Source organism: Sciurus carolinensis, chromosome 12, assembly GCF_902686445.1.
Source record: "Sciurus carolinensis chromosome 12, mSciCar1.2, whole genome shotgun sequence".
Taxonomy (NCBI): Eukaryota; Metazoa; Chordata; class Mammalia; order Rodentia; family Sciuridae; genus Sciurus; species Sciurus carolinensis.
In genome coordinates, this window is record NC_062224.1 from 73,372,217 (window position 1) to 73,396,089 (window position 23,873).

Consider the following 23,873-nt stretch of genomic DNA (forward strand, 5'->3'; position numbering starts at 1 on the left):
GGATTTTACTGGGTTATAAAATATGCAGGTTTGTTATGATAGTGTTATTGATTATAATTAGTTACTGGGGTGCTAGGGAAAAAATGTGGTAGAAGCTACAACTTTGGTTACAACTGCCTTCTTATGTATTTGTCTTCTTGTGCCTTAATTTGAAAAAATCCTCGTATTTTTCATCATTAGCTTTAATAAAAAGAAGTGATTTTGATAGAGCTCTCTTAGGAAGGAAAATGACAATTTTAGTTCAATAATATGCAACAAGTATTTCACGCACATTAACGAGCAAGGCAGCTGTGGTGCTTGTCTTTGTGGCATTTATTTGTTTACTTATTGGTCTTTATGAAATTTTCATTTTCAAATCCTTCTAGGAAAGTTATCACTCATTTAGCTTTATTTTGAGGAGCTGTGGTGAGTTTCCAAGAGATATCACATCTTGGATTTTATTCTGCTTTATAGAACCTGGACCTATAGACCCTCCCATTCTTCTGGATGTGAAGTCAAGAATGATGTTGGTCACCTGGGAACATCCTCTAAGGTGCAATGGAGTCATCACCCACTATAACATTTACCAACATGGCCATCTCTACTTGAGAACTTCTGGAAGTGCCACAAATTACACAGTGGTCCATTTACACCCATATACCCCCTATAAGTTTCAGGTAGAAGCTTGTACTTCTAAAGGATGCTCACTGTCACCAGAGTCCCAGACTGTATGGACACTCCCAGGGGCACCAGAAGGTATCCCAAGTCCAGAGCTGTTCTCTGACACTCCAACTTCTGTAATTATATCTTGGCAACTCCCCACCAACCCCAATGGCGTGGTGGAGAACTTCACAATTGAGAGAAGAGGCAAAGGGAAGGAAGAAGTTACTACCCTGGTGACTCTCCCAAGGAGTCATCCCATGAGGTTTATTGACAAGACTCCTGCTCTTAGCCCTTGGTCAAGATATGAATACCGGATACTAATGAGTACTCTTAATGGAGGCACAAACAGCAGTGCTTGGGTGGAAGTTACCACGAGGCCCTCACGACCTGCTGGGGTCCAACCACCTATGGTGCAGGTGCTAGGACCTGATGCAGCCAAGGTAAGCTACTGAGTGTTCCGTCTCCTCTGCAGACTTAGGAATTTACCCTGGATTGACTCCGTGTTGAACAGAGCCATCTACTGACAAAACAAATGCATTTGTTGTTTTAGGCATTCACTGGAGAAACTGGGTTTTGGCCTTTGGCCCAAACTATCTCGAATTTGATGTCAGTTTTTCATTTCTCCCTGTATCCCCTTAATTATATTGTTGAGATGCTTCCATTTGCCTCGCACACCTGAAATACTTTGAATGCCACAATGGGATGCTTAGCTTAACCACCACGTCAGATTTAAATAGATCAGAAAATGAGAAGAGATGGGAAAATACAGAGACACCGATTAACATATTAACAAAAGTTCCAATTACCAATATTCTGATATTTTTTAAAGAGCAAAGAATCAAAATAATAGGGAAAGAAATAAAAAATAGCATATTCCTGGGGTATCTAGAAAGCGTTCAATTATTCACCTCGTTCTTTTGGGAATGAACTCTAGAGGACAGGATAACTACCATTGTTTTGGCTGGCATACAAACTTCATTCAAGGGAAATTAGTGTAACCAAACAGGAGGGAGTTTTGTAGCTTAGAAGCCTCTTTTGTGTAAATACACACATGCTTCCATGGATTCAGTCTTGTACCACTGCCAAAAGCATTGGTACAGTAGCTTGCTCACCAGAGCACAAAACAAAGGACATTTGCATAACAGCAAAGTTCATCTGTTGGAATTATTGCTTGGATCTCTGTTGTGTGTTCCCTCTCCCCCACCAAAGGCAAACACTAGGTGATGCTAAATAGTGCAAATTGCTGAAGAAATTTAATTTAACCTACAAACTAAGGGCTAGTTTTAAAAGTCTTTATTAGATTCAGTAGAAGAGTGGTTAAAGCAATCAACCTTTTTGATAGACATATCAAGAGTATATGAAATTCTGCTGTTAAACATTAAAAGGAAATCCATTTTTAAGCACATGATATGCAATGTCTATTATATGAATTCAGCAATTTTAAAGAATTGCTCTTCACTCAAAAACAAAAACAAAATAAAACAAAAAAAAACAAACAAAACTAGAGTTATTAATCATTCCAGAAATGAATTTTCTTTTCAATCCTGGGGGAATTTTGCGAAACTTTGGTGACAGTACCAATCAATAGGATGCAACATAACAAACATAGCCCTTCACAAAGGCAAAGCTACATAATGGACATTGCTCTGGATTCTTTCTAACAAAAATTTTATAACTAGGCATTGCTGATTGTGGCAGATATGGGAAAAAAGTATTTTCAGAAGGATAATAGCTCAATGCACGATTCTACTTGATTCAGCATATATAAACAATGATCAAAAGTATCTGGAACAAGTTGCCTGGCCTTTTCTCTATTTTTTCCCCTCTTTTGATTTTGTAATATCATCCAGGAACGAAGCAATATACATGGCTTGTCACATTGCTAGAGGAGTTTAGATTAGCATGGCTATGGAGGCCCACAGAGTAGTGATAATCCCAGATCAGGGATCTAAAAGTTCCTGAGCAGGTCCTGGAATATACAGATGTGGTACCCTCACTATAACTTTCTTATAAAGTTATTTTTAAGAGGGCCACATCTAGTGATGACCTTTTTGTAGGCGGAATTCCAAGACGGTGCAGGGCATCATATGGAGAAAGACAGGACCTGTACAGGCATATGTATGTCTCTTCTCTCTCTCCCTTCTTATGGAGCCACTAATATTCAGTCATGGGGGTTCTATTCTCATGGCTTTAGCTTATTTTAATCACCTCCTGTAGAGTCCACCTCTTTATATCATAGTGGGTTTACGATTCCATCCTCTTAATACCTCACCGTGGGGATTAAATTTTAACGTGAGATTTTGGAGGCAGCAAATGGTATTCAGGCCAGAGGATCACCTATTTCTTTTCATCTTTATGCCATGTGTTCTGTAAGAATCCAGTCTGACGGGGAAAGAAAGAGAAATAACACAAACTCAGGTCAACTGAAAAATAAATCCAAAGTAAAATCATTAGTAAGCATAAAAAAAGGTGTTGTGACTTGGCATAGGTAGACACGAAATATCAAGAAAGGATAACTGGAGAGCAGAGTAGATTGAAATCACATTCTTAAAATCTGATTACAAGGAAAATAATTATGTAATCTCAAAGAGATGGTGTTGTCTGAAAAAAAATGAAAGACATGCAATTTTATTTGGTCTTTAACTTCTTAAGAAAATTCATTTCATTTTATAAGCTTGGTAAAAAGATACTCTTCCAATACTGAAAACGATGAGTCAATAAAACTAGAGAGTAACTGCATATATGAATACAGACCCCAAACTTCTAAAAATGTTAGCAAGTTGAATTAAGCCATACATTAAAAGAATGATATGCCAGGACAAATTTGACTTGATTCCAAAAATATAAAGATGCTTCAAATGTATCAACATACTTCTTACATCAACTAATTAAAGGAGAAAGCCCATTTTTAAATAAATAGCTGCAGAAAAAGCACTTCTAAGAATCAGTAGCCACTTCTAACAAAAATGCAAAGTAAAACCAGATGAGAAGAAAGATATTTAATAGGATAAAGTCAATGTGCAGGACAATAGGAAAGACAATGCAGAAATAACTAAGCTGGGAGGCAAGGGGATAACATTCTGCGGTGAGCTCACAGGCCTCTAAACCCTGATGTTCCTGCCTATCTTCTCACAGTTAAAGTGGAGTAACAGAGAGCATGCCTGCTGTTCTCAGTTCTCTCATAGAAGGGTTCTCAATTCAACTCAGACGGGCAAAGCCACCAGCCTGGGGCTGTGCACCATGAAGAACAAGTGTCACTTTGACCATATCCAGGTCTCGCTTTCCTCTGCTGTGTACACTTAGTGTCACTCATTTACAGATCTGATGACAAACCAAAGTCAAAGGAGTTGAGTCTTAGTCACTGGTTTTTAAAGATGGACTGATTTTTTGATATCTGCTTAAATCAAAACATAAATAGAATCATTATAAACATCTTACAGAAGAAAATAATAATAGAGTTCATACTATGTCCCAGGAATTGCTCTCATCGAATCCTTAGCACAACCTTGCCAGACTGATTCTATCAGTATCCCCATTTCCCAGACAGGAAAACTGAGAAATGAGAGATTAAGTAGCCTGCCAAAAATTACACAAGGAGTAAATTGGAGATTCACACACAGGCAATATGGCCCTAGACTCTTCTCTACTTCTTCACACTGCAACGTGTGGAGACTACACCCTTTCCCTGGAAAGAAGGACTTAATTCTGTGGCCAGTCGGTCCTTCCAGGTTAACACAGAAGCTTAACATCATTCAAATCAAAATGCCAATAATGTTTTTGTTTCATTTTCTTTCAAACTGGAATAGTGATCTTAAAGTATAAATGGAAGATTAGTTGGAAATATTCTACAAGAATATCATAGAAGAAATAAAACGTGAGATGATATTCACTTTACAGCATGGATTTTAAAACTACTGAATAACAACCACATAGTGTTGGCTTAAAAATAGGCAAATAGCCAAATGGTCATTGGAACAGACTAGAGAATTAGAGAGAGATACAAGTATATGTGGGAATCCAACTTATTGTAAAAGAGGCATTTTCTTTCACTGGGAATGAATGGTTTGCCTTAAAAGTGATAGTGGTCTGACGATCCATGTGTAAGGAAATAAAACAGATCACTCTGTCATAGCAAATAATTAAATTTCAACAAACTTAATGTTTAAAATTAATGTTATAAATTAGAAGACTTGGGAGAAAATAAAAGAGAACTTCATGTTCTGAATGTAAGGGATCTCTTTCTAAAGAAAAACTGAAATTCAGTTGCTTTAAAAGAAAAGATAATTATATGTAGCTAGAAGATAATATAATCATTCTTTTACAATGCATAAGAACCCCCCATGTTAAAATCCAAAAGATAGAGAAAATATATCTGTATAACATTTACAAATTAATAATCTCCCCATAGTATGCAAAGAACTTTCTATAATTTGTAATATAAATAATTTAATAGATTCAATTTAAGAGGATATACAGATAGACAATAATATTCAGAAAGATTTATCTTTCACAAAAGTCAGGGAAATGCAAATTAAAAAATAAAATTGGCAAAAAATAAAATTAGTGATTTCAAGATTTTGTGGGAGCACAAATCATGGATGCTTTCCTTGTTTGTTATGAAGTGATCTTTCTCGAATTCTTTGGAAAATATCAGTCAATGATGATTAATATTAGACATATATTTATCTTTTGACATAGAAATCCTTGGTAATCTATCCAGTACAAAATAAATGCAGTGGTATATGTTGCATACATTGTCAAATATTGTTTCTGGTAGTAAAATAATGTCAGTAGGAAAAGAACTGAGTAATCTGTTTTTGGTCATGAAAAGAATATTATATAACAGCAAACAATGATAAAATGTGAGCATAATTTATTCTCTGTGAAAGTCCAGTTGCCACATAAGGGGTAGGAAGTAAACTTTTTTTCTGTGAAAACATGAAGAAGAAAGAGACCTTACATATGTGAGGGTATATTTGCTTTCCTTGTATGAGCATACAAAAGGTATGAAAGAATATATTATCTTCTCACCTTGAAAGGGTAAATGCAAAGAATGGGAAGAGGTGAGAAATAATGTATTCTTTTTCTGATTGCAAAATACAAATACAATATTTGAAATTCGTAGTTAATATTAGTATTTTAATGGAAAGGAGAACATTTTCAGGGATAACTCTAATTTTATGTCAAATATTTATTGCCCACCTCATTCTACATGAGTTTTCCAGGAATCCGTTGTGAAAGGAATTGCTATATAAAGTCAAATATTTCCACACCCTTTTTCTCTCTGGTACCTCCATATCTTCTATTGGTTTAGTAGTCTCGTTACTATGCAACCTTGAGTTGGGGATGTAGGTTCGTAGTAATAGAGCCCTTGACTACCATATTACAAGACCTGGGGTTCATCCCCAGCACAACCAAAAATAAACAAAATGCAAAAACAATGAATTATGAAAACTTACGTATAGACATAAGGCCAAGGATTGTTTATTCACCTTAGACATGAGGACACCAAGGCCCGAAGATGTTAATAGCATAGCTTGGATCACATGTCAGAGAATATTTTTCTTAACAAATTCTCAATCTTTTACATTAATCTTCATAAATACTTCTATTCATAAGATTCTTAAATATAGTATGATGGAATTAAAGAAGAAAGGATGTTGGTTGCAGTGTTTATGTGTTTTATTCTCTTCAGACCTGAAGCCAATCAATATACCTGCATGTCTTAGTTTCTGCTTATAATAGGGGATTTTGAAAGTGTCATTATTTCCTAGAGCTGATTTTCAGTATAGGAAAGAATTGACAAAAGGTTGGGGCTCCTTAAACACTAATCAGCTATCTACCTGTCCTATTTTCTGAAAATTTACAATAACCAAACAAAGAAATGGAAATTTAAGTAACAAAGAGCCACTCAAATAAATCATGTTGATAGGCAAGCTGTCTTTGAAATAAACATCTTATTTCTGGTAGGAAAACGCAATTTCAATTAAAGGTTTTCAATGTAAAATTATTATTTTAGAGAGCACAGCTCTTGCTTATTCATTCCAAGAGCATGTTGTTTTGTCTGAATTTTCAGGGGTGCAACAATATTTTATAATCCTTCCTGTGAAAAATGGATATGAAATAGTTCATGAGAAACTAAACTGAAAGCTTTAATCTTGTACATTTTGGACACACTCTAGAGAGAGGGGTCTTAAGCTTAGGAAAGAATAGGCTCCAACACTTAGCTAACTGACTTCTTAAAAATCTTGACACATATATTTTTAATAATGGCTTCAGGATATTTTCAGGAGGATGATCATATTGGATGTCATTTCTTTTAGCCTATTGACTATAGTGATAATGTCCTTTTCCACATTGTTCAAAAAGTCATAGGTCAAATGTTTTCTCTCATATATAGAGAAAAAAGAAATGAATAGAGGATCTTGAGAAAAATGGAAGGGAAATCAGTAGAGTAGAAGCAGGGGAACAATGGAAAGGGAGGAGGTGAGGGAAAGAGGAAGACTGCGGAATGAAGTTGGCCAAATTATGCTGTGTGCCTGTATGAGTGTATGACAATCCATTCCAATTTTCTATATAACTACAATGATTCAATTAAAAATAAATAAAAGGAAAAACCAAAAAGAAGAAGAAGAAAGAGTGTTTTATATAGTACTTCAAAAAATTCTGGAAAAGTAGATTCGTTTCTTCTAATTCACTACTGGCCAAAAGATACATTTTGCTTAATATATAACATTTTAGAAAATAAGAAAAATAGTTAATTTCTGAATGTAAACATCTATGGAAGAGAAAACAGGGTTTTTTAGACCTTAGAATGACCATCTCAAGAGTCCTTTCATCTCTGCTGGTAGATACCTTATTCAAGTTTTATCTTTTAAATTTTTAATATTTAATTTAATATTTTAGTTATATATGACAGTAGAATGTATTTTGAATATATTATACATACATAGAGTATAACTTCCCATTCTTGTGGTTGTACATGATGTGGCGTTTCACTGTCATGTATTCATATATGAACATAGGAGAGTTATATTCAATATATTTTACCATCTTTCCTATTCCCATTCTCCCTCTGATCCCTCATTTCCCTTTGTCTAATCCAAAGAACTTCTATTCCCATCCCCCCTTGTTGTGTATTAGTATCAGAGAGAATATTTGGCCTATAGTTTTTTGTGGATTGGCTTATTTCACTTAGCGTGATATTCTCCAGTTCCATCCATTTACCAGCAAATGCCATAATATCGTTCTTTATGAATAATATTCCATTGTGTATATGTACCACATTTTCCTTATTCACTCACCTGTTGAAGGGCACCTAGGTTGGTTCCATAGCTTAGCTATTGTGAATTGAGCTACTATAAACATTATTGTGGCTGTGTCACCATAGCATGCTGATTTTAAGTCCTTTGGGTATATACAAAGGAGTGGCAACTGGGTCAAATGGTGGTTCTATTCTCAGTTTTCTGGAGAATCTCCATAGCGCTTTCCAGAGTGGTTGCACCAATTTGCAGTTCCACCAGCAATGTATGAGTGAACCTTTCTCCCCACATGTTTGCCAATATTTATTGTTACTTGTTTCCACAATAGCTAAATAAAATGCATTCTACTGTCATGTATAACTAATTAGAACAAATTTAATAAAAAAGAAGATTCCCAAACCCCCCCCCCAAAATTAAAACAAAAATAAAAAAGTTCTGATTTGAAATAACATAGCAATCAGGGATCAAGTTAACCATCCTTCCAGAAGCAAGAAACAAAACCCAAAATACACTCATAAGTCACTTAAAGAGTGGGAGACGTTCTGAGAAGCGCCTTGTTGGGTGACTGTCACTGTGAGGACATCATAGAGTACACACTGCTAAGGCAGTTAAAGCAGTTCAAGTTGTATATTATGAAGGCTTCACAGCCTCAACACTAGGTTTCAAATCAATTCATCTACTAACAGACTGCCTCCCAAGTTTTCATTCATTCAAGAGTGGTCAAACCATAATCTGAATTCTCAGAAAACTCTGTGGTTTGAAAGGCAAGGAAGTGGTGAATTCCTCAGCTGGGTCAGGTTGAATTCAGCTGTAGTAGCACTTCATTTTTTTTTCATTTTATGTTACAAGTACCAGGAAGCCCTCTGAGCTTGCCCTTGGCTCATTTTCCAAGTCCACAGATAGCACTGCACCTCCAAAAGCAAACAGAACTCTATGTCACTCTTTAATCTTTGCTTGCTTTGGGTTCCTGTCTTAGATCTTTCTTGCACCCAGATAAATCCTCTGTACTCAAAAGGAGCACATTTAAAACTGTCCTTTGTCCCAGCATCTCTTCTTGGAACCCTCCAAGAAGCTCTTAGGATTAACAATGACTTCAGGTCAGGTAGCAAATGTTGCAGAGACATTTGTCCTTTGTCAATTATGAATTGCTGTAATAAATCATCAGGCAACTTCCCAACCATCAAGAGGGGCAGGGGAGCCTGTTTTTTACAATTGTTAACAAAAATGTTCTTATGAAAATCCCAGGTCATATTCTTTCCAGAGGAAACTTATTCTCTTTGATTTAAGATAGAAAATTTTGGTCAGTCCTTCTCTATTTTAAGTTTTTTATTCCTTTCTCAATTTAAAATAACTGAGCAAAAAAAAATCTAATTAAATGAGAGCCACTCAAATAAATCATTTTGATAGGCAAGCCACTTCTGAAAGAAACATTTTTCTACTGAGAAACTCTAATTTTAATTAAAAGTTAATTTCTTTCTGACTTTGATTTTGTGTGTAGGTATAAATACAGATAACATATCACCCTGTTGAAATCTGTCTTTAATGACTTCAAAATAACTATATAGTAAGGGATTTTTAATTCATACACCTGATTTTAGGATCCTGTTTCTCCACCAAAGCATGAATGTGTTATCATTATGCTCTCCCAAAATGTAGCTGGGAAAAAAATCTTAGACATTATAATATTCTATTATAAAATGTTGTTCTTTTTTTATGATGCATAAGTTCATGTGTTAGATAAATAGGACCACCCTTGGATTGCCTTTTTCAAAAGTTTTCTGTCCATTTTCTATCCCTGAGCATCGGAAGTGTTGTTATTGCTTTATCTGCTGAATTACATACAAGTAAGATTCAGGAACTCAATTGTGCATCCTCAGAAAATACAAATGATGACTTATCTTTCCCCATCTTCCATAAAAAAAGTGACTTACATAGCATGTGCACTAACATTTCAAAGCAAGGGGTTCTGATGTTTCATTTAATTGAGTTATAAACAAGAACACTATCGAATCCTGCCACTGGCCTAGTGATGCCTGTGGATGTGTGAATTTTCTCTGTGTGTTTGCTCTGTGTCCTTCAGGACACCCATAGTGGAGATGAATCACTAAGGTGTGTATTGGTGTGACAGTCCTAGAAAGTATCAAGAAACAGCATTTCATTTACTTCCTGGTGTACTGCTAATTGTTCCCCAACCCTTCATTACTGCCTACTGCAAAGGCTAAGTAGAAAACAGTCACGCGGAAAGCGACTTCACTGAAAACAGGCAAAGCAAAATCCTAGGCCTTGTGAACTTCAGTTGCTCTGTTCCTGTGTTGTCACACTGATTCTAAGTTTATCTTCTATTTCAGGTCACTTGGAAACCTCCGCTCATCCAGAACGGAGACATACTTAGCTACGAGATCCGCATGCCCAACCCACACATCACAGTAACCAATGTGACCGCTTCAGTGTTAAGTCAATTAATTACTCATCTGATTCCCTTCACTAATTATTCTGTCACCATTGTTGCTTGCTCAGGGGGTAACGGGTACCTAGGAGGGTGCACAGAGAGTTTACCTACCTACGTTACCACACACCCCACCCTACCTCAGGAAGTGGGTCCCTTGTCTGTGATTCCACTAAGTGAATCTTATGTTGGAATTTCTTGGCAGCCACCTACCAAGCCAAATGGACCTGACTTGAGGTAAGAGATTGTGGATTTTTGCATGGTGTTACCTTTCCAAAAAATAGGGAGAAAAGCTTTAACTTTTTTGGTTTATTTTTTTTTGGCGGGGGTGGGGAGGGTACGGGGGATTTAACCCAGGGACACTTAACCACTGAGTCACATCCCCAACCCTTTTTATTTTTTGAGACAGGGTCTTGCTAAGTTGCTAAGGCTGGTCTAGAACTTGTGGTTCTCCTGCCTTAGCTTCCCAAGTCGCTGGTATTACAGGCATGCACCACTGCACCCAGCTAAGAAGTTTTTACTTAACAGCTGAACATAGAGCTAATTCCTATTTTATAAGGATTCTCTTCATAATCCTCCTCTTGATTTTCAAGTGTATTTTTATTCTAAGTTGGGCAACCCTGATACATATTTTATGTAACACAGTTGCAGAAACATGTCTCAGAATTCTAAAGCTAAGGCTATAATTCTTTGGCACTTTATTATTATCAGAAAACTTGTAAAATGTGTGGTCAGGGATATAGATAAGATGAAAGGAAAGAGTTGTGATTCTAAAATGGCTTTGTAGTAACCTGAACTTGATTCTTGGCCAAGAATACAGTTAATAATAGTAGCATTGTTTATAAAGTATTGATGGTTGAAGTTTTAGGAAATCATTAACTTGGTAAGCTTTGTGTATTTCTACTTTCTGTGAAACCAACAAAAATCTAAAAGATTATCATTCTTGCTGATAATCATACAATGTGAATGTAGCTGATTGTTTCAAATTAAATGAATATGTGATAGAGCCAGAAAAAAATGTCTGTTTAATGGTAAACTTAAGATGTTATTCTTTATGTTTGCATGCATGCATCACACACACATACCATGAAACAACCTGAATTTTTGGTAATAACATTAGTTGAGATAATCCTGATGTTCCTGCTTGTCTTTTGCTTTAGATATGAGCTTCTGAGACGTAAAATTCAGCAACCACTTGCATCAAATCCCCCAGAAGATTTAAATCTGTGGCACAATATTTATTCAGGAACTCAGTGGTTTTATGAAGATAAGGGTCTTAGCAGGTGAGATTACAAAAACTATAAAAACAAATGCTGGCATTTAGTTTTGGGCATGTTGAATAGTTCAAAGTATCTTAGTGTCTTCATTGTGTGAGCACATTATCAGTTGTGCAATGGAATATGTTTGGTTATTATCTGTGGCATTAATCATCGAACCGCAGCAGTCAGCAGGTTTAATGTTTGCCATCTTAGCGGCATGCTTAAAATAAGCCTTTGAAGTCAAATTTGTAGACGTTTGAGCCTTAACCTATTGCCTTTGTCACAACTCTATTGAGATGTGAAACTTAACAGAGAAATTTGGAAATATGGAATATATATATAAAACTCTAAATTAGTGGACAATTGTTAGATGCTTGCTGTTTCTGAGAAGTAATTGGTTATAATCGATTGGTCATTGATTCAGTTCACAAGAATTTATTTAGTGAATAAGATTGAGACCTGAAAGAATTTAATCCAGAGTTCAAAGAAGTTAAGAAATGGACAAACAGGTGATATCAGAGAAGAGTTCTACCTGGTAGAGCTGGGAAATCTGAAGTTTCTGTTTCATTCTGTGCTGGAGAACTAGCTTAGTGACCTCAAGCAAATCACTTAACTCCTCTGAGTTTTACTTTTGTTACCCTTAAAATGAGGTGTTGGTGGATTAAATGACTTCTAAATTGTTGGGTCTAAGCACTATAATCAGATCACAACATGCATGAACATTACTTTGTGAAAACCTGTCAGTCATACTTCTCAGTAATTTTGGTCAGGTTAGTGATTTATCTGGACCCACACTGAGTAGCTATGTTCTGAACTGGGTCCAGCCTCTCCTCCCACTCCTTCCTTACCAAGGCCTTTGTGTCCCAGCCACATCTGTGTTATATCCAGGGACTCCAGTGGGTACCACTAACTCACTCAGCTTCTCCCCAGTGCGAAATGTTCCTATTGCCCAGTGAAATCATCCTTCAAGTCTTGGCCTAAAAGTTTCTTGCTCCAGAAAGTTTCCCTGCCCATTACTTGCTGGTTGGAGTTGGCTTCACTTTTGGGCATTTCCGTAGCATGTCCCCTAACATACCACTGTCATTGTTATAATATGCCAGCGTGGCTGCTTGTCTGGATACCATGTTACACCGTGACATCAGCCAAAAGATAGTCTTCTCTATCCTCAACCCCTCCCACAGTGCCTGGCACCTAGTAGACATCTAAACATGTGTTAAATGAAAGGTTATGTTAACTTGATCAAGGGATGATGTGTTTTGATTCCTTACTGCCTTAGGAATATGAACAGTAGTGTTTGTTATTCTCTTTGGGGGAATGGGCAAAACTCAGGAAACTTTCGCTATCCATCTTAAGGAATTGTGGGAAAACATAATAGATGCTCTAAGATTCTTTGGAGAGAGGCAGCATGTATCTAACCAAGCAACAGAATGAACCATATGAAGTTACCACCTTTGTAAATAAGAAATGGTCAATTACTGGATCCTTTTTATTCAACCTAAATTTTCATGGACATTATAATATTCTCCACTATTTTTGATCTGTTATTGACTTAATCTATGGAATTATTGCTTCAGTTGAAGGAATTCATTTATTCAGTGATTTATTGTTGCTTGCTATATACTGAGCCACAGTGATAAGTAACAAAAGATGAAACCAGCATAGCCATTGTCTTCCCAGATCTCAGACTATGACTGGAGAGAGCCCTCCTTCCACCCCCAGGGACTGTAATTTACATGTTAATTGCCATGGCATAGTTAACTACTGAGTCACCAATTCCACCTAGAAAAATCATTTAGAAAAAGTAGCTTCCTAAGATCTAAGAACTCTGAAGTCCCTTAAAGGTAACAGTTTCCAAAATAAAGGGAACCTAACATTACTGAATCTGAGTTTAAACCTTGAGATATTCAGCAGAAACACAGAATAAATCCCACAAAGTTAATTTTGCTTCTTCATAGAAGAAACTATAGTTTCTTAGAGAATTAGAACCTAGACCAGAATCCTAGTTGTGAAATTTTAGTGATTCCTCTAAGGACTCTTAATGAGAAGTATAAATCTAAAATTTATGAGAAAAAAGTTCACACAAATAAATTGAAGTGTAAGTTGAAATAAGCATGCTCATGACAAATACTTCTAAAATGGAAGTGTATATAACACAAAGGTGCTTAGGGGATATTTTGAGTAGCCTCATAATACTATCAAGTGTTGTTTTGTTTTGTTTTCTTGTTAAGACTAACAAAGTTTTATTTTTTATTTTTATTCAAAAAATTGCTGCATCCCTTGTAAACAGCTTATAGTAAAACAACTATGCATTTTCTCCTATTCAAAATAAGTGGCATGAGACTGGGCTCATAACTTACGTGCTGAAAAGTCACCATTTGTTACTCTGTAATACTTGAAGGAAATGAGAGTTGTTTGAAATTGTTCTCTAATAGAGAGTTAAGAAATGTTGCTTTTGTGGTATTCTGAAAGGAGGAAAAGTACCTATGTGAAAATATTTGTTTTGATCTGGGCATGGTGGCACACGCCTGTAATTCCAGTGGCTCACACCTGTAATTCCAGTGGCTCAGGAGGCTGAGACAGGAGGATCATAAGTTCAAAGCCAACCTCAATAAAAGTGAGGCAGTAAGCAACTCAGTGAGACCCTGTCTCTAAAAAAAAATACAAAATAGGACTGGAGATGTGACTCAGTGGTCGAGTGTCCCTGATTTCAATCCAATCCCCCGTACCAAAAAAAAAAAAAAAAAAAAAAAAAATATATATATATATATATATTTGGCATGAGTCTTCATATTGTGAGAACTCCTCACTTTTTCTTTCCTTCTTTTTTTTTCTTTTCTTTCTTTTTTTTTTTCCCTAGCCTTCCCAAAATGCTCAGGGTTTCTTTAAACTGGACAAGTGGGATGTTTCACAAATCTGAGAGAAAACTGGAAGTGAGTTCGCTGTTTTACTGTTTAAAGGAATCCATCTTATTTGGTCAGATGCTACAATTGCCACCCTTACAACAGCAAGGATCACCAGACCTACTGGTCAGCTGACTGCAGTCTCCAAGGGCAGAGGGGGCAGAGCTGAGCAGTCCTTTGGTGTTGCTACACACTTGTGTTACAGCTCCTTTATGGTTCTTCCCTTTGACCTGCACAGTTGTCTCTTGGTATTCCCAGGGGATTATTTCCTGGACCTCTCCATGAAACACAAATCCACAAATGCTGAAGTCCCTTGTATGAAATCATATCGAATTTGCATGTAACCTACCTACATCCTTCCATATATTTTAAATCCTCTCTAGGTGATTTATAATACCTAGTACAATGTAAATATTATGTAAATAGTTGTTATGCCATGTTGTTTAGGGGACAACACCAAGAAAAATAGTCCGTAAATGTTCAGTAATGGATGCAATTATTTTTTTTCAAATATTTTCCTGCCAAGAATTGGAGGTATAGCTCAGTGGTACAGCACTTGCCTAATAGGCATGAGGGAGGTTCTGGGTTCAATGCTTATACTGGAAAAAAAATTTTTTTCAAGTATTTTCCATCCATGGCTGGTTAAATCTGAGGGTGTGGAACTCTGAGATATAGAGTGGCAACTGTATTAATCTTGCTAGTTTATCCACTTGACTGTGTATGCTTTTATGTTTTTGACTTCTACAATTTTTAGGAGGAATAGACAATTTCCTCTTCTCCCCAGATTCCACCATTCCCCACTTACTTCATAACAGACAGCTACATAAATAAAGGGAACATTGAAGTCTTTCTTCCCATCTCGACTGTTTATTATCAGAGCTACTAATAGAATTAAGTTCTAAATGGCAGTTTTTCTGAAAAATTAACTTAAGATTTACTGAGCATTCCTTTATTAATATATTTGTGAAAGTAAGTATAAGTTGAAGTCAATTTTCCTGTTCAAGTGGTCTATTTAGTTAATTATGTGTTTATACTACATAGAAAAACACACCAACTTAATGTAGGATATCCTGAAATTCCAGTCATTCTAATAGTTTTTTCCCCCTTTTATATCTACCTATAAAAAACAGAATATTGAACCAATTATCCAGATAATTATTTCAAACAAAAATACTTATTGTTCTTAAGGGGCAATTCTTGTCTGAATTGCGCAGGCAGCGGCCTCATTGTTGAATGGTGCTCTGCTGTGTAGATAGGGACAGACTCAGTGAGACGGCAGGTTTATACTCCTTGTCAGTTTCAAACTTTTCTTCCTAAATAATTCTGTGCCAAGTGGCCAAGTTATGGTTGTTGGGGGAACCATAACTTTGGATTTGCTGACACTTTCATCACTAGGAAAATCTGGCGTACGTGCTGTTATTATGTGATGCTGCGGATGCAAGTCAGGCTGGGTTTAACAAGAGGGCAGCGACCTCCTTCATTTTAAGCGTCAATCTCCCCTTGCAGTCTTCAGCACCTAATGCTGCCTTGGTTCCTCAGTGAGCAGAAAAAACTGCAGAAAACACAGTGCACCATATCCTCCTTTTTTGCTCTGGATTTAAAGAAGGAAGAACAGAACATGAGAAATAATAGATTTTTTTTTCTATTTCAGGGAACATATGACTTGCTGATAACCATAACCTAGCTGTCATTAAGTTTGTGAAAGGAGGTGTGCTCCAACCTGTGTTCATTCCAGTTATTTATAAATTCCTCCGAGTATTTCTTTTGTAGTAACAGTTTTAATAGAGACTTCCATGTGATCCCTCAAGAACCTGCTGATTGTCTTATCTTTACATGAAAGCATTCAAAATTAGCACATTTTCATCTTATTTGCAGAGAAAGATTAGGCTTGTTTTTTAGATTCAAATGCTTGAGTTAAATATATGACTTACCATATATTTAAGCAAGTTTAAGCCACATTAATGTAGATTCTAACATACTATTTTAGCTTACTAAAATGAAAAATTTTCAAATCCTTAAAGAGGATAGAGTTTCTGTGGGAGAAAATATTCAGAAGAATATAGCTTTTGTTCTGCCCCTGTATAATGGGATAAGTATACACAAATGACATTTTTCTACTTTGCTTAAATGAAGAGACTGGGACAGTTCCATGACATGCATTCCTATAATATAAATACATTCCATTTGGCACTATTAAGAAGTTAGCCTTGCACTTAGGGAAAGTAAATGGAGGAAAAGTCTTCTCCCATGACTACCAAGATGAAGTTGACCCTTTTAGTTTCTTCCTCCACATCAAACCATAAAGAACAGTTGTGTTTAGGAACAACATCCAACTTCTGTCAACTCTGGTGTGCCATCTCATAGCAGTGCACTTAAGTCAAAATGAACCAGGATGTATCTATTTCACATTCACATTAAATTGGTAGAATTGCAGTCCTTTCTCCACTGGGATGTTTTTCACTGCTCTCAATTTTCCTCATACTGTCCTTTCCTAAAAGTGTCTTCATATGAAATGCTACCTCATGAAAAATGAGCCTTTAAATCTGAAAGGATGCATTTTGTCATAGGATTTTTCCTGCCTTGAGTCTTTGTGTTTCTTTTCTATGTTGATGACATGGTAGAACAAAGGCAGAAATTGCAACAAAATTATTTTAGCTCTGACAATCTGGTAGCATAGGTATAGATAGCTACAGAAACAATAGTGGCAACTTTCACTCACCATCTAAAAAGTATTTTATCAAAATTTTCTAATGTGATAAACATTGCTCTTCCATCCCAAAGCAGAAAAATTTGCAGTAACATTTTTAAAATCAACAAATAAGAGGTTTAAAAACCACATAGTTGACATCAATGGAAGTTTTTAACTGCCGATTTAAGCAATGGAAAGAATGTTGGGTTATCGTTGGTTTGCTTACTTATTAGTTCCCACAAAGAATGCGAGGGTAAAGAACACTGTAATACAAGGTTTCTCAAGTCCTTGTCTTGAGAAGATTGAACTCAGGCATACTTTGAGTTGTAGCAGATATGAAGAAGTTAGTGGAAGAGGCAACTGAATAGCCTGCATTTTCAGAAGCATGATTTATATTGGTGACAACATTGACACATGAATTCTGTTAGTACATCAATAAAGTTGACACATTTTTAATTCTGATGAAAATAACCAGAGGCATTCCGCAGCAGCACTGTTCCAAACACATCGGACCCTTCCTTTCTAGATATAAACCTTAATTATTTTACCCTGGAATAACACCTTTAACTGGACTAATGTCTTCTTTGTCATCAAAACCTAGCCCAAATGTCACATCCTCTGTTAAGACTTCCCTGAATAGGTAAGGTTAAACTCGGTGATCCATCTGATGTGTGTTCCATGAAAAAAGATGTAAGTCAATAAGTATTTTAGATGTTCTCATTTATAAACATGTTTCTGTGAAAATATATTTGTATTGTCACTTCAGGTGGACAACAGGTATCATCTGGCACATTATTAGTATTCAGTAAATATTGTTTGAACAAATGAATGAATGAAGGGATGGTTTTTCAAACATGGAAAAGCAATATAATCTGTTTTCAATATTATTTTCAAAGAAGAACTTTGTATGTTTTACTAGAGATTACTTCTCTATTAGAGAGGTAAATTTTATGTCACTAACTTACCAAATTATATATGACCTGAAATTTATGAGTAACTGTGAAAATATGAGTAACTATTTAATTTAGCAACTATGAAATGTTTATCCATCCATTTATAAAATTATCTGTTCAGTAAATAAACAGATTAAAAACTGCATCATCTCAGCAAAATTTAGTGTACTCATTCGAGTAATTACAACCAAACCATGAATGAGTGTTGTCCCATAAATCAGATTTTAATAAATATTATCTTTTACTAGGAAAATACCATAGTAATATCTACAGCACAAAAATGTTTAGCATTCACTGTGGTAGAGGGAGTTCTGGAGGATGGTCTGAATTATCATACTCATATATTCCTAAATTGGCCTACAAATAATTGATTTGACTGACTTTATTATAGAGTCAATAAGTATATGAAGATTTCAAAAAGCACAGATCCCACAGGGTTAGAAATTCTTCAATACATACCTAGTGAACACATTAGTATTTAGGGAAAACATTAACTGAAATGTATAAGTTTTGACATGAATATATGATGGCAATGATCTAGTATCATTCTTTCAAAAATTATTTTATTAGTAATTAAATGGCGTATCCCATTTGATAGCAAAAATCAACACCTCAGTCCACTTAAAAAGCATATATATATATATATATATATGGTGCATGGAAAAACCACTTCAAGTCAACTAACACATTCTTTCTTGAAATGAAGTGGTGAAATATGAATCAATATATATATATGTAGACAGGTCACAGGTATATATCATTACCAAGTAAAAATTAGGTTTCAGATGTAATGAAAACAATGTACTATATTTCATTTAAGAGTGTATGAGATCATATTTCCTTAAAACTTTAACTTCACAAGTGAAATTTGAATAGACAAATGCATGGCATCATGTGCAATGTCTGCTGATTTCTAAATGAAATAAAATAACGGAGAGTGGAAAGGCTCTAATACTAGAAATGAGGAAGTCATAAAAAGTGTTAATTGTGTAATAGCAAAGACAGAAGAAAAATGCAAATATTGTAAGTGTATTTAGGCATCCGGCCTCTAGCTAAATTTCTTTTAAGCCATTTTATGGAATAAAATATAAAAGTATTTTGCCCAGGGAGAGAGCTAATGAAGCCAAGGTCACCAGTTCAATTCCCATGTGTGCCGCATTAGTTTCAGTTCCTCCCATTGTCACAGACCTGCCACCCTCTTAAACCTTCATCTTCATACTGGTGGTTGCAAAGGAAATTTGGCTGGACTGTTTGGATACACAAGCAAAAACTCAATCCCCTCTGCTAGAAAGATAACTCAAAGGTCAAGTCCCAGTAATATGACATGTAGGTATGGACAGACCTGATTTTTACTTTGTCATCACCATTATCATCATCATCATCATCACCATCATCATCATCATCCTGGCAGTATAGCATCCTGGTTAGAAAAATTGGTGGCTTTACTCTATCATTGATTTAAGATATGCCTTGGAAAGTCCTCCTTGAACCACATCACCGTGTCCAGTTTTCTCCTTCTGCAAAGTAATATTCAGTTTTCACTGTAGTGACCCAAGCTCATATTACTGCCGAACACAGCTCACGGTAGCAAAACTCTCAGCAGGAGAGTGTTGTATACTTCGGTCACAGTTAGGATTTCATTTAGGGGTTTATCTGTCTGCCAATGAGATTATGGGGAAAAAAAATGGAAGTATAGGAAGAAAATGGTGATGAGGAGGCTGATATTTGAAAATGGATGTGTTTCCCAAAAGAAGAGCATGAAACTCTCTGGATCAAATTCAGATAGAAAGCTGGCAGGTCGCCAGATTCATAATTGCATGTTGAATTGAGCTGTAATGCTTTCCACTTCTGAAAACAATAAGAATGTGAAAACAATAAATCACATTTTTTTAAGAGTGGCCTTTGCTTAGCATTCCTAACAAAATATTTCCCCATCACCTGGGTAAGATTGGAGAATTACAAAAATAATGATATGTTTTATGTAAGGAGGAAAAAGTAAATAATGTATTTTCTAGGTGAAAAAGGAAACCTGAACATTTTATGGACAGCAAAAAGGAAACCCTATATTTTATGAAGGAAAGGGAAATTATGTGTTTTGTTTTCGGTAAAATAAAAACTTCTGTATTTTTTTTTTTTTCCTTAACAAAACAACCTTTAGGTTTACAACCTATGGGTATAAGCTCTGTGTGCACAACAGTGTGGGTTTTACTCCAAGCCAAGAAGTGACTGTGACAACATTAGGTGGCCTTCCAGAGAGAGGAGCGAACCTCACCATAAATGTTCTCAACCACACGGCCATTGATGTGAGATGGGCTAAACCAAGTAAGTAAGCTCCTCATTCTCTATTTCCCCTTCATGTATTAGTACCCAAAGGAATTAAGAATGGACACATTAAAAAATAAAAACTAAAAAGACCAGGTCCCTGTGCTGTTCTTCTTAAGAGGTACCTCCCTACTTCTTCACTCTTCTTGGACCTGCTTACCCTTCTATATTCCCTTTGGCTGGGGAATATAGTTTTTGTCACCATAGAAACATGACAGATAGTGGTAGTGTGATATAAATGTCTTTGCAATAACTTGGTCCAATGTTGCGCTATGTACTTTTATACCGAGAGTTAGTCCCCACATCTTGAAATGTGTTACTCATTAGCATGAACCATTTGATTGGATAGCAAACATGTGCCATATTTCTCTGAGTGCATCATCTTCAGTGCTGATTGTGGACAGAATCTCTGCTTAATTCAAGAAACAAAGCCTGGACATCTTCCCTGGTCTTATTTCAATAATGTAGGGTCTGACATTTGCCTTGATCAAGACACTTCTTTACAGGTGTTTGGAAGAGCTCAAAGAGAGAGCTAATCTGTTTGTTCCTGTAACTCTGGAAATAACAATAACTAAAATTTCTAAGCTCCTTGGTCAGTGGAGTAGCGTCTAACATCTGATCTATTAATGTATGGTGATCTATTATGATAATCAGGAAAAATAGTTTCTAATAATCCTGAATCTTCTATGGAAATATATATTGTACTCATTCTTATGGATGTAATATAAGATTTGTCAAATAGTGGGATCAAACCTTGTGAGAATATTACCAAATGTTGAGAAATATTTTATTTATAAAGCTCAATTAAAATATTTGTTTATGAAAGAAAACTATGCCCACTAGGGTAACATCTATTATTATATAAAAAGATATAAAGTTGCCACTGATTGGATAATATTAACCATGTAATTTTGATCTATCCTTGAATTTTGTTACAACCTAAAAAGAGAAATGCTTCATTTAGAATATTGAGTTAACTGGTTTCAGTGTTCAGGTTTATGTGATATTAATTGTGAGTTAAAACCAGTATTTGGTATTATTAATTGCAAAGTGAAATGAGCACTTATATTAGTCAGCTTTCTGTTGCTGTGATAAAATACCTGAGATAAATCAATCTATAAGTAAAGATTTATTTTGACTTATGGTTTCAGAGGTTTCAGTACGTAGTCAGTTGGCCCTGTTGCTTTTGGTCCTGTGGTGAGGAGCACATGGCAAAGGAAGTTGTGTTCCTCATGGCAGCCAGAAGGCAAAGCAAGAGACAGGAAAGGACCAGGGTCCTGATATTCCCCTCAAGAATATGGCCCAGTTGACTTAACTTCCTTTCACTAGGTCCCACCTCCTGTAGGTTCCACTAGTGGATGGTCATCAAGCCTTCAACACACGGACTTTGAGCAGACAGTCCAGATCCAAGCTATAATAGTACTGGTTATCCTGATCTATGTTGCCACCAAATGATCCACTTTTACAAAAACAAAACACACACCCTAACTCTATGGTTTTTATAAGGTTAAGGGTTTAAAATGATATGATGGCATCTTTTATACCATTTTAATAGAAGAATCTGTTAATTAATCTTACAATTACTCTCTGAAATGCCCCTGGGACAAATACAAAGTTTTTACTGGAGGTGCATTTTTATGTTTATTTTTGCTCATCTCCCTCTTCCTCTCTGCTCTCCCTCACCAACTGATTCATCTGAAAAGCCTGCTCATAAAGGTAGGCTCTCCCCCTTCACCTGACATTTGAATACCTCGGTGAAGATCCGGCTGCTGAATTTTCACCAATATAGGTCCTTTAGGTTATAATTGCATGCCTGAAGTAAGTGTGCTTATAAAAACTGACAAACCTAATAGATCTGAAGCAGCTCGCTGAAGTTTCATTACCTTAGTAATCTGAACCTCTGACCTTCGGGATGTAGGTAATGCAATCTGCTGTTATTTCCATTCATACCTTAGAAATTTTTTAGATAACTATTTGTGAGCACAAAGGTTAACTCTCAGAAGAGGGTCAGCTCTGTGAAAGCGTGTTGCATTATCTTCGTCTTCCTTTGTGCAACCTGCTATCTTAAGTAAATTAACTAGTCACTCCTCTATGAAAGGGTCATCGAGTTTTTGCAACTTTAATTTTAAATTGTTTCTTGATTGGTAGAAAGATAATGGCACGTAGCCTACAATGCTGAACAGGGCAAAACTACAGATTGAACATACCTTGCAGTAGAAAATCATAGGAATAAATTTATATTTACTTAAAAAAATTGTCTTTCAAAAAATCATAAAATGTACTTTTAAAAACATATATTTCCTTTACTCTGACCCCCCACATGTACATCTCATTTTGGTAACAAAATGTTTCTGGTAAATTTTTACCAATGACAGAGTGATAGGGATAAGTTCTAGAAGGTTTTAGAAGAGCCAGTTTTAAATAACAGCATCACATATGTGATGTGAGGTAAAAGCAACCTTTTATTCAATTCATTTTTTATGGGCAGCACAACACTGACCATATTTCTTTCCTCCATTTTCCATGTATATTTTGCTTACAGTATTTGAAAAAGTAGTATTTTACCACCATTTAAGAATCAGTCGACTTCACATAAAGATAATGATTTGGGGATACACTTGAAAAATCAAATGATTGGATGAAACAATCCCCACATTTCTTAAAGGAAACCAGCTAGAACTGGACAGAGGCTGCCCCTTTTGTCAGGTGACACCCTCACCATTTGGCTCAGGCCCCATCTTCCTGGCCCCAATATAGATGTGAGTCTTTTATTCCTTCTTCATAGAATGAAACAAAATGTTTTGGCCTAAATAAAATATACTTAATATATATTTGTGGTAGAAAAAACTATCACATTTTTCAAGAAGAAATACACATTTGCTTTCACTTAAATTGCTCATTCAAATTTCAGAAAAGCCTTTTGAGATAGAAGCTGACACTTAGTAACTTAACCAGAATAATCGTTAGTAAGTAGCAGTTCCCAAACTCAAACTTAAGGTGCAGGTATCAAATCCCCTGACATTTCTCATGCATTTAGCCTTAACAGTTATTAGCACGATATCAAGAATGATTTAGTGAGATCCTTCCCATTTAGACTGCTCACTCTAAAACAAAAGACAAATAAGAAAATGCCCACAGAAGGGACTGCGGTAGAGAGCAGTTTTTCTCTGAGGTCAATTCATTAACAAGATGGGAAGAGTCCAAAAACACTGGAGATAGCGAAAGACGAAAGTACTTGTTTTATTCAACTTTGTGTCACTATGACGAAAAACCTAAGATGAACAACTTAGAGAAGGAAAATTTTGCTTGCAGCTCATGGTTTCGGAGGTGTGAAGTCGTAGGTGACTGACTTCATAGCTTTGGGCCTGAAGTCAGGCAGGACATCATGGTGGAAGGGTGT

The 23,873-nt window shown here is 35.9% G+C and overlaps 1 protein-coding gene across 1 annotated transcript in view; it reads left to right on the top strand.

Moving 5' to 3' along the window:
• The window catches only part of Ush2a (usherin), a 746,720-nt gene that overhangs the window by 507,385 nt on the left and 215,462 nt on the right, over nt 1-23,873 (top strand). The window contains exons 40-43 of the mRNA XM_047521110.1: nt 454-1,082; nt 10,253-10,587; nt 11,511-11,633; nt 20,310-20,473. Of these exons, the coding sequence (XP_047377066.1) occupies nt 454-1,082; nt 10,253-10,587; nt 11,511-11,633; nt 20,310-20,473 (1,251 nt within the window). The remainder of the gene's footprint in view (nt 1-453; nt 1,083-10,252; nt 10,588-11,510; nt 11,634-20,309; nt 20,474-23,873) is intronic.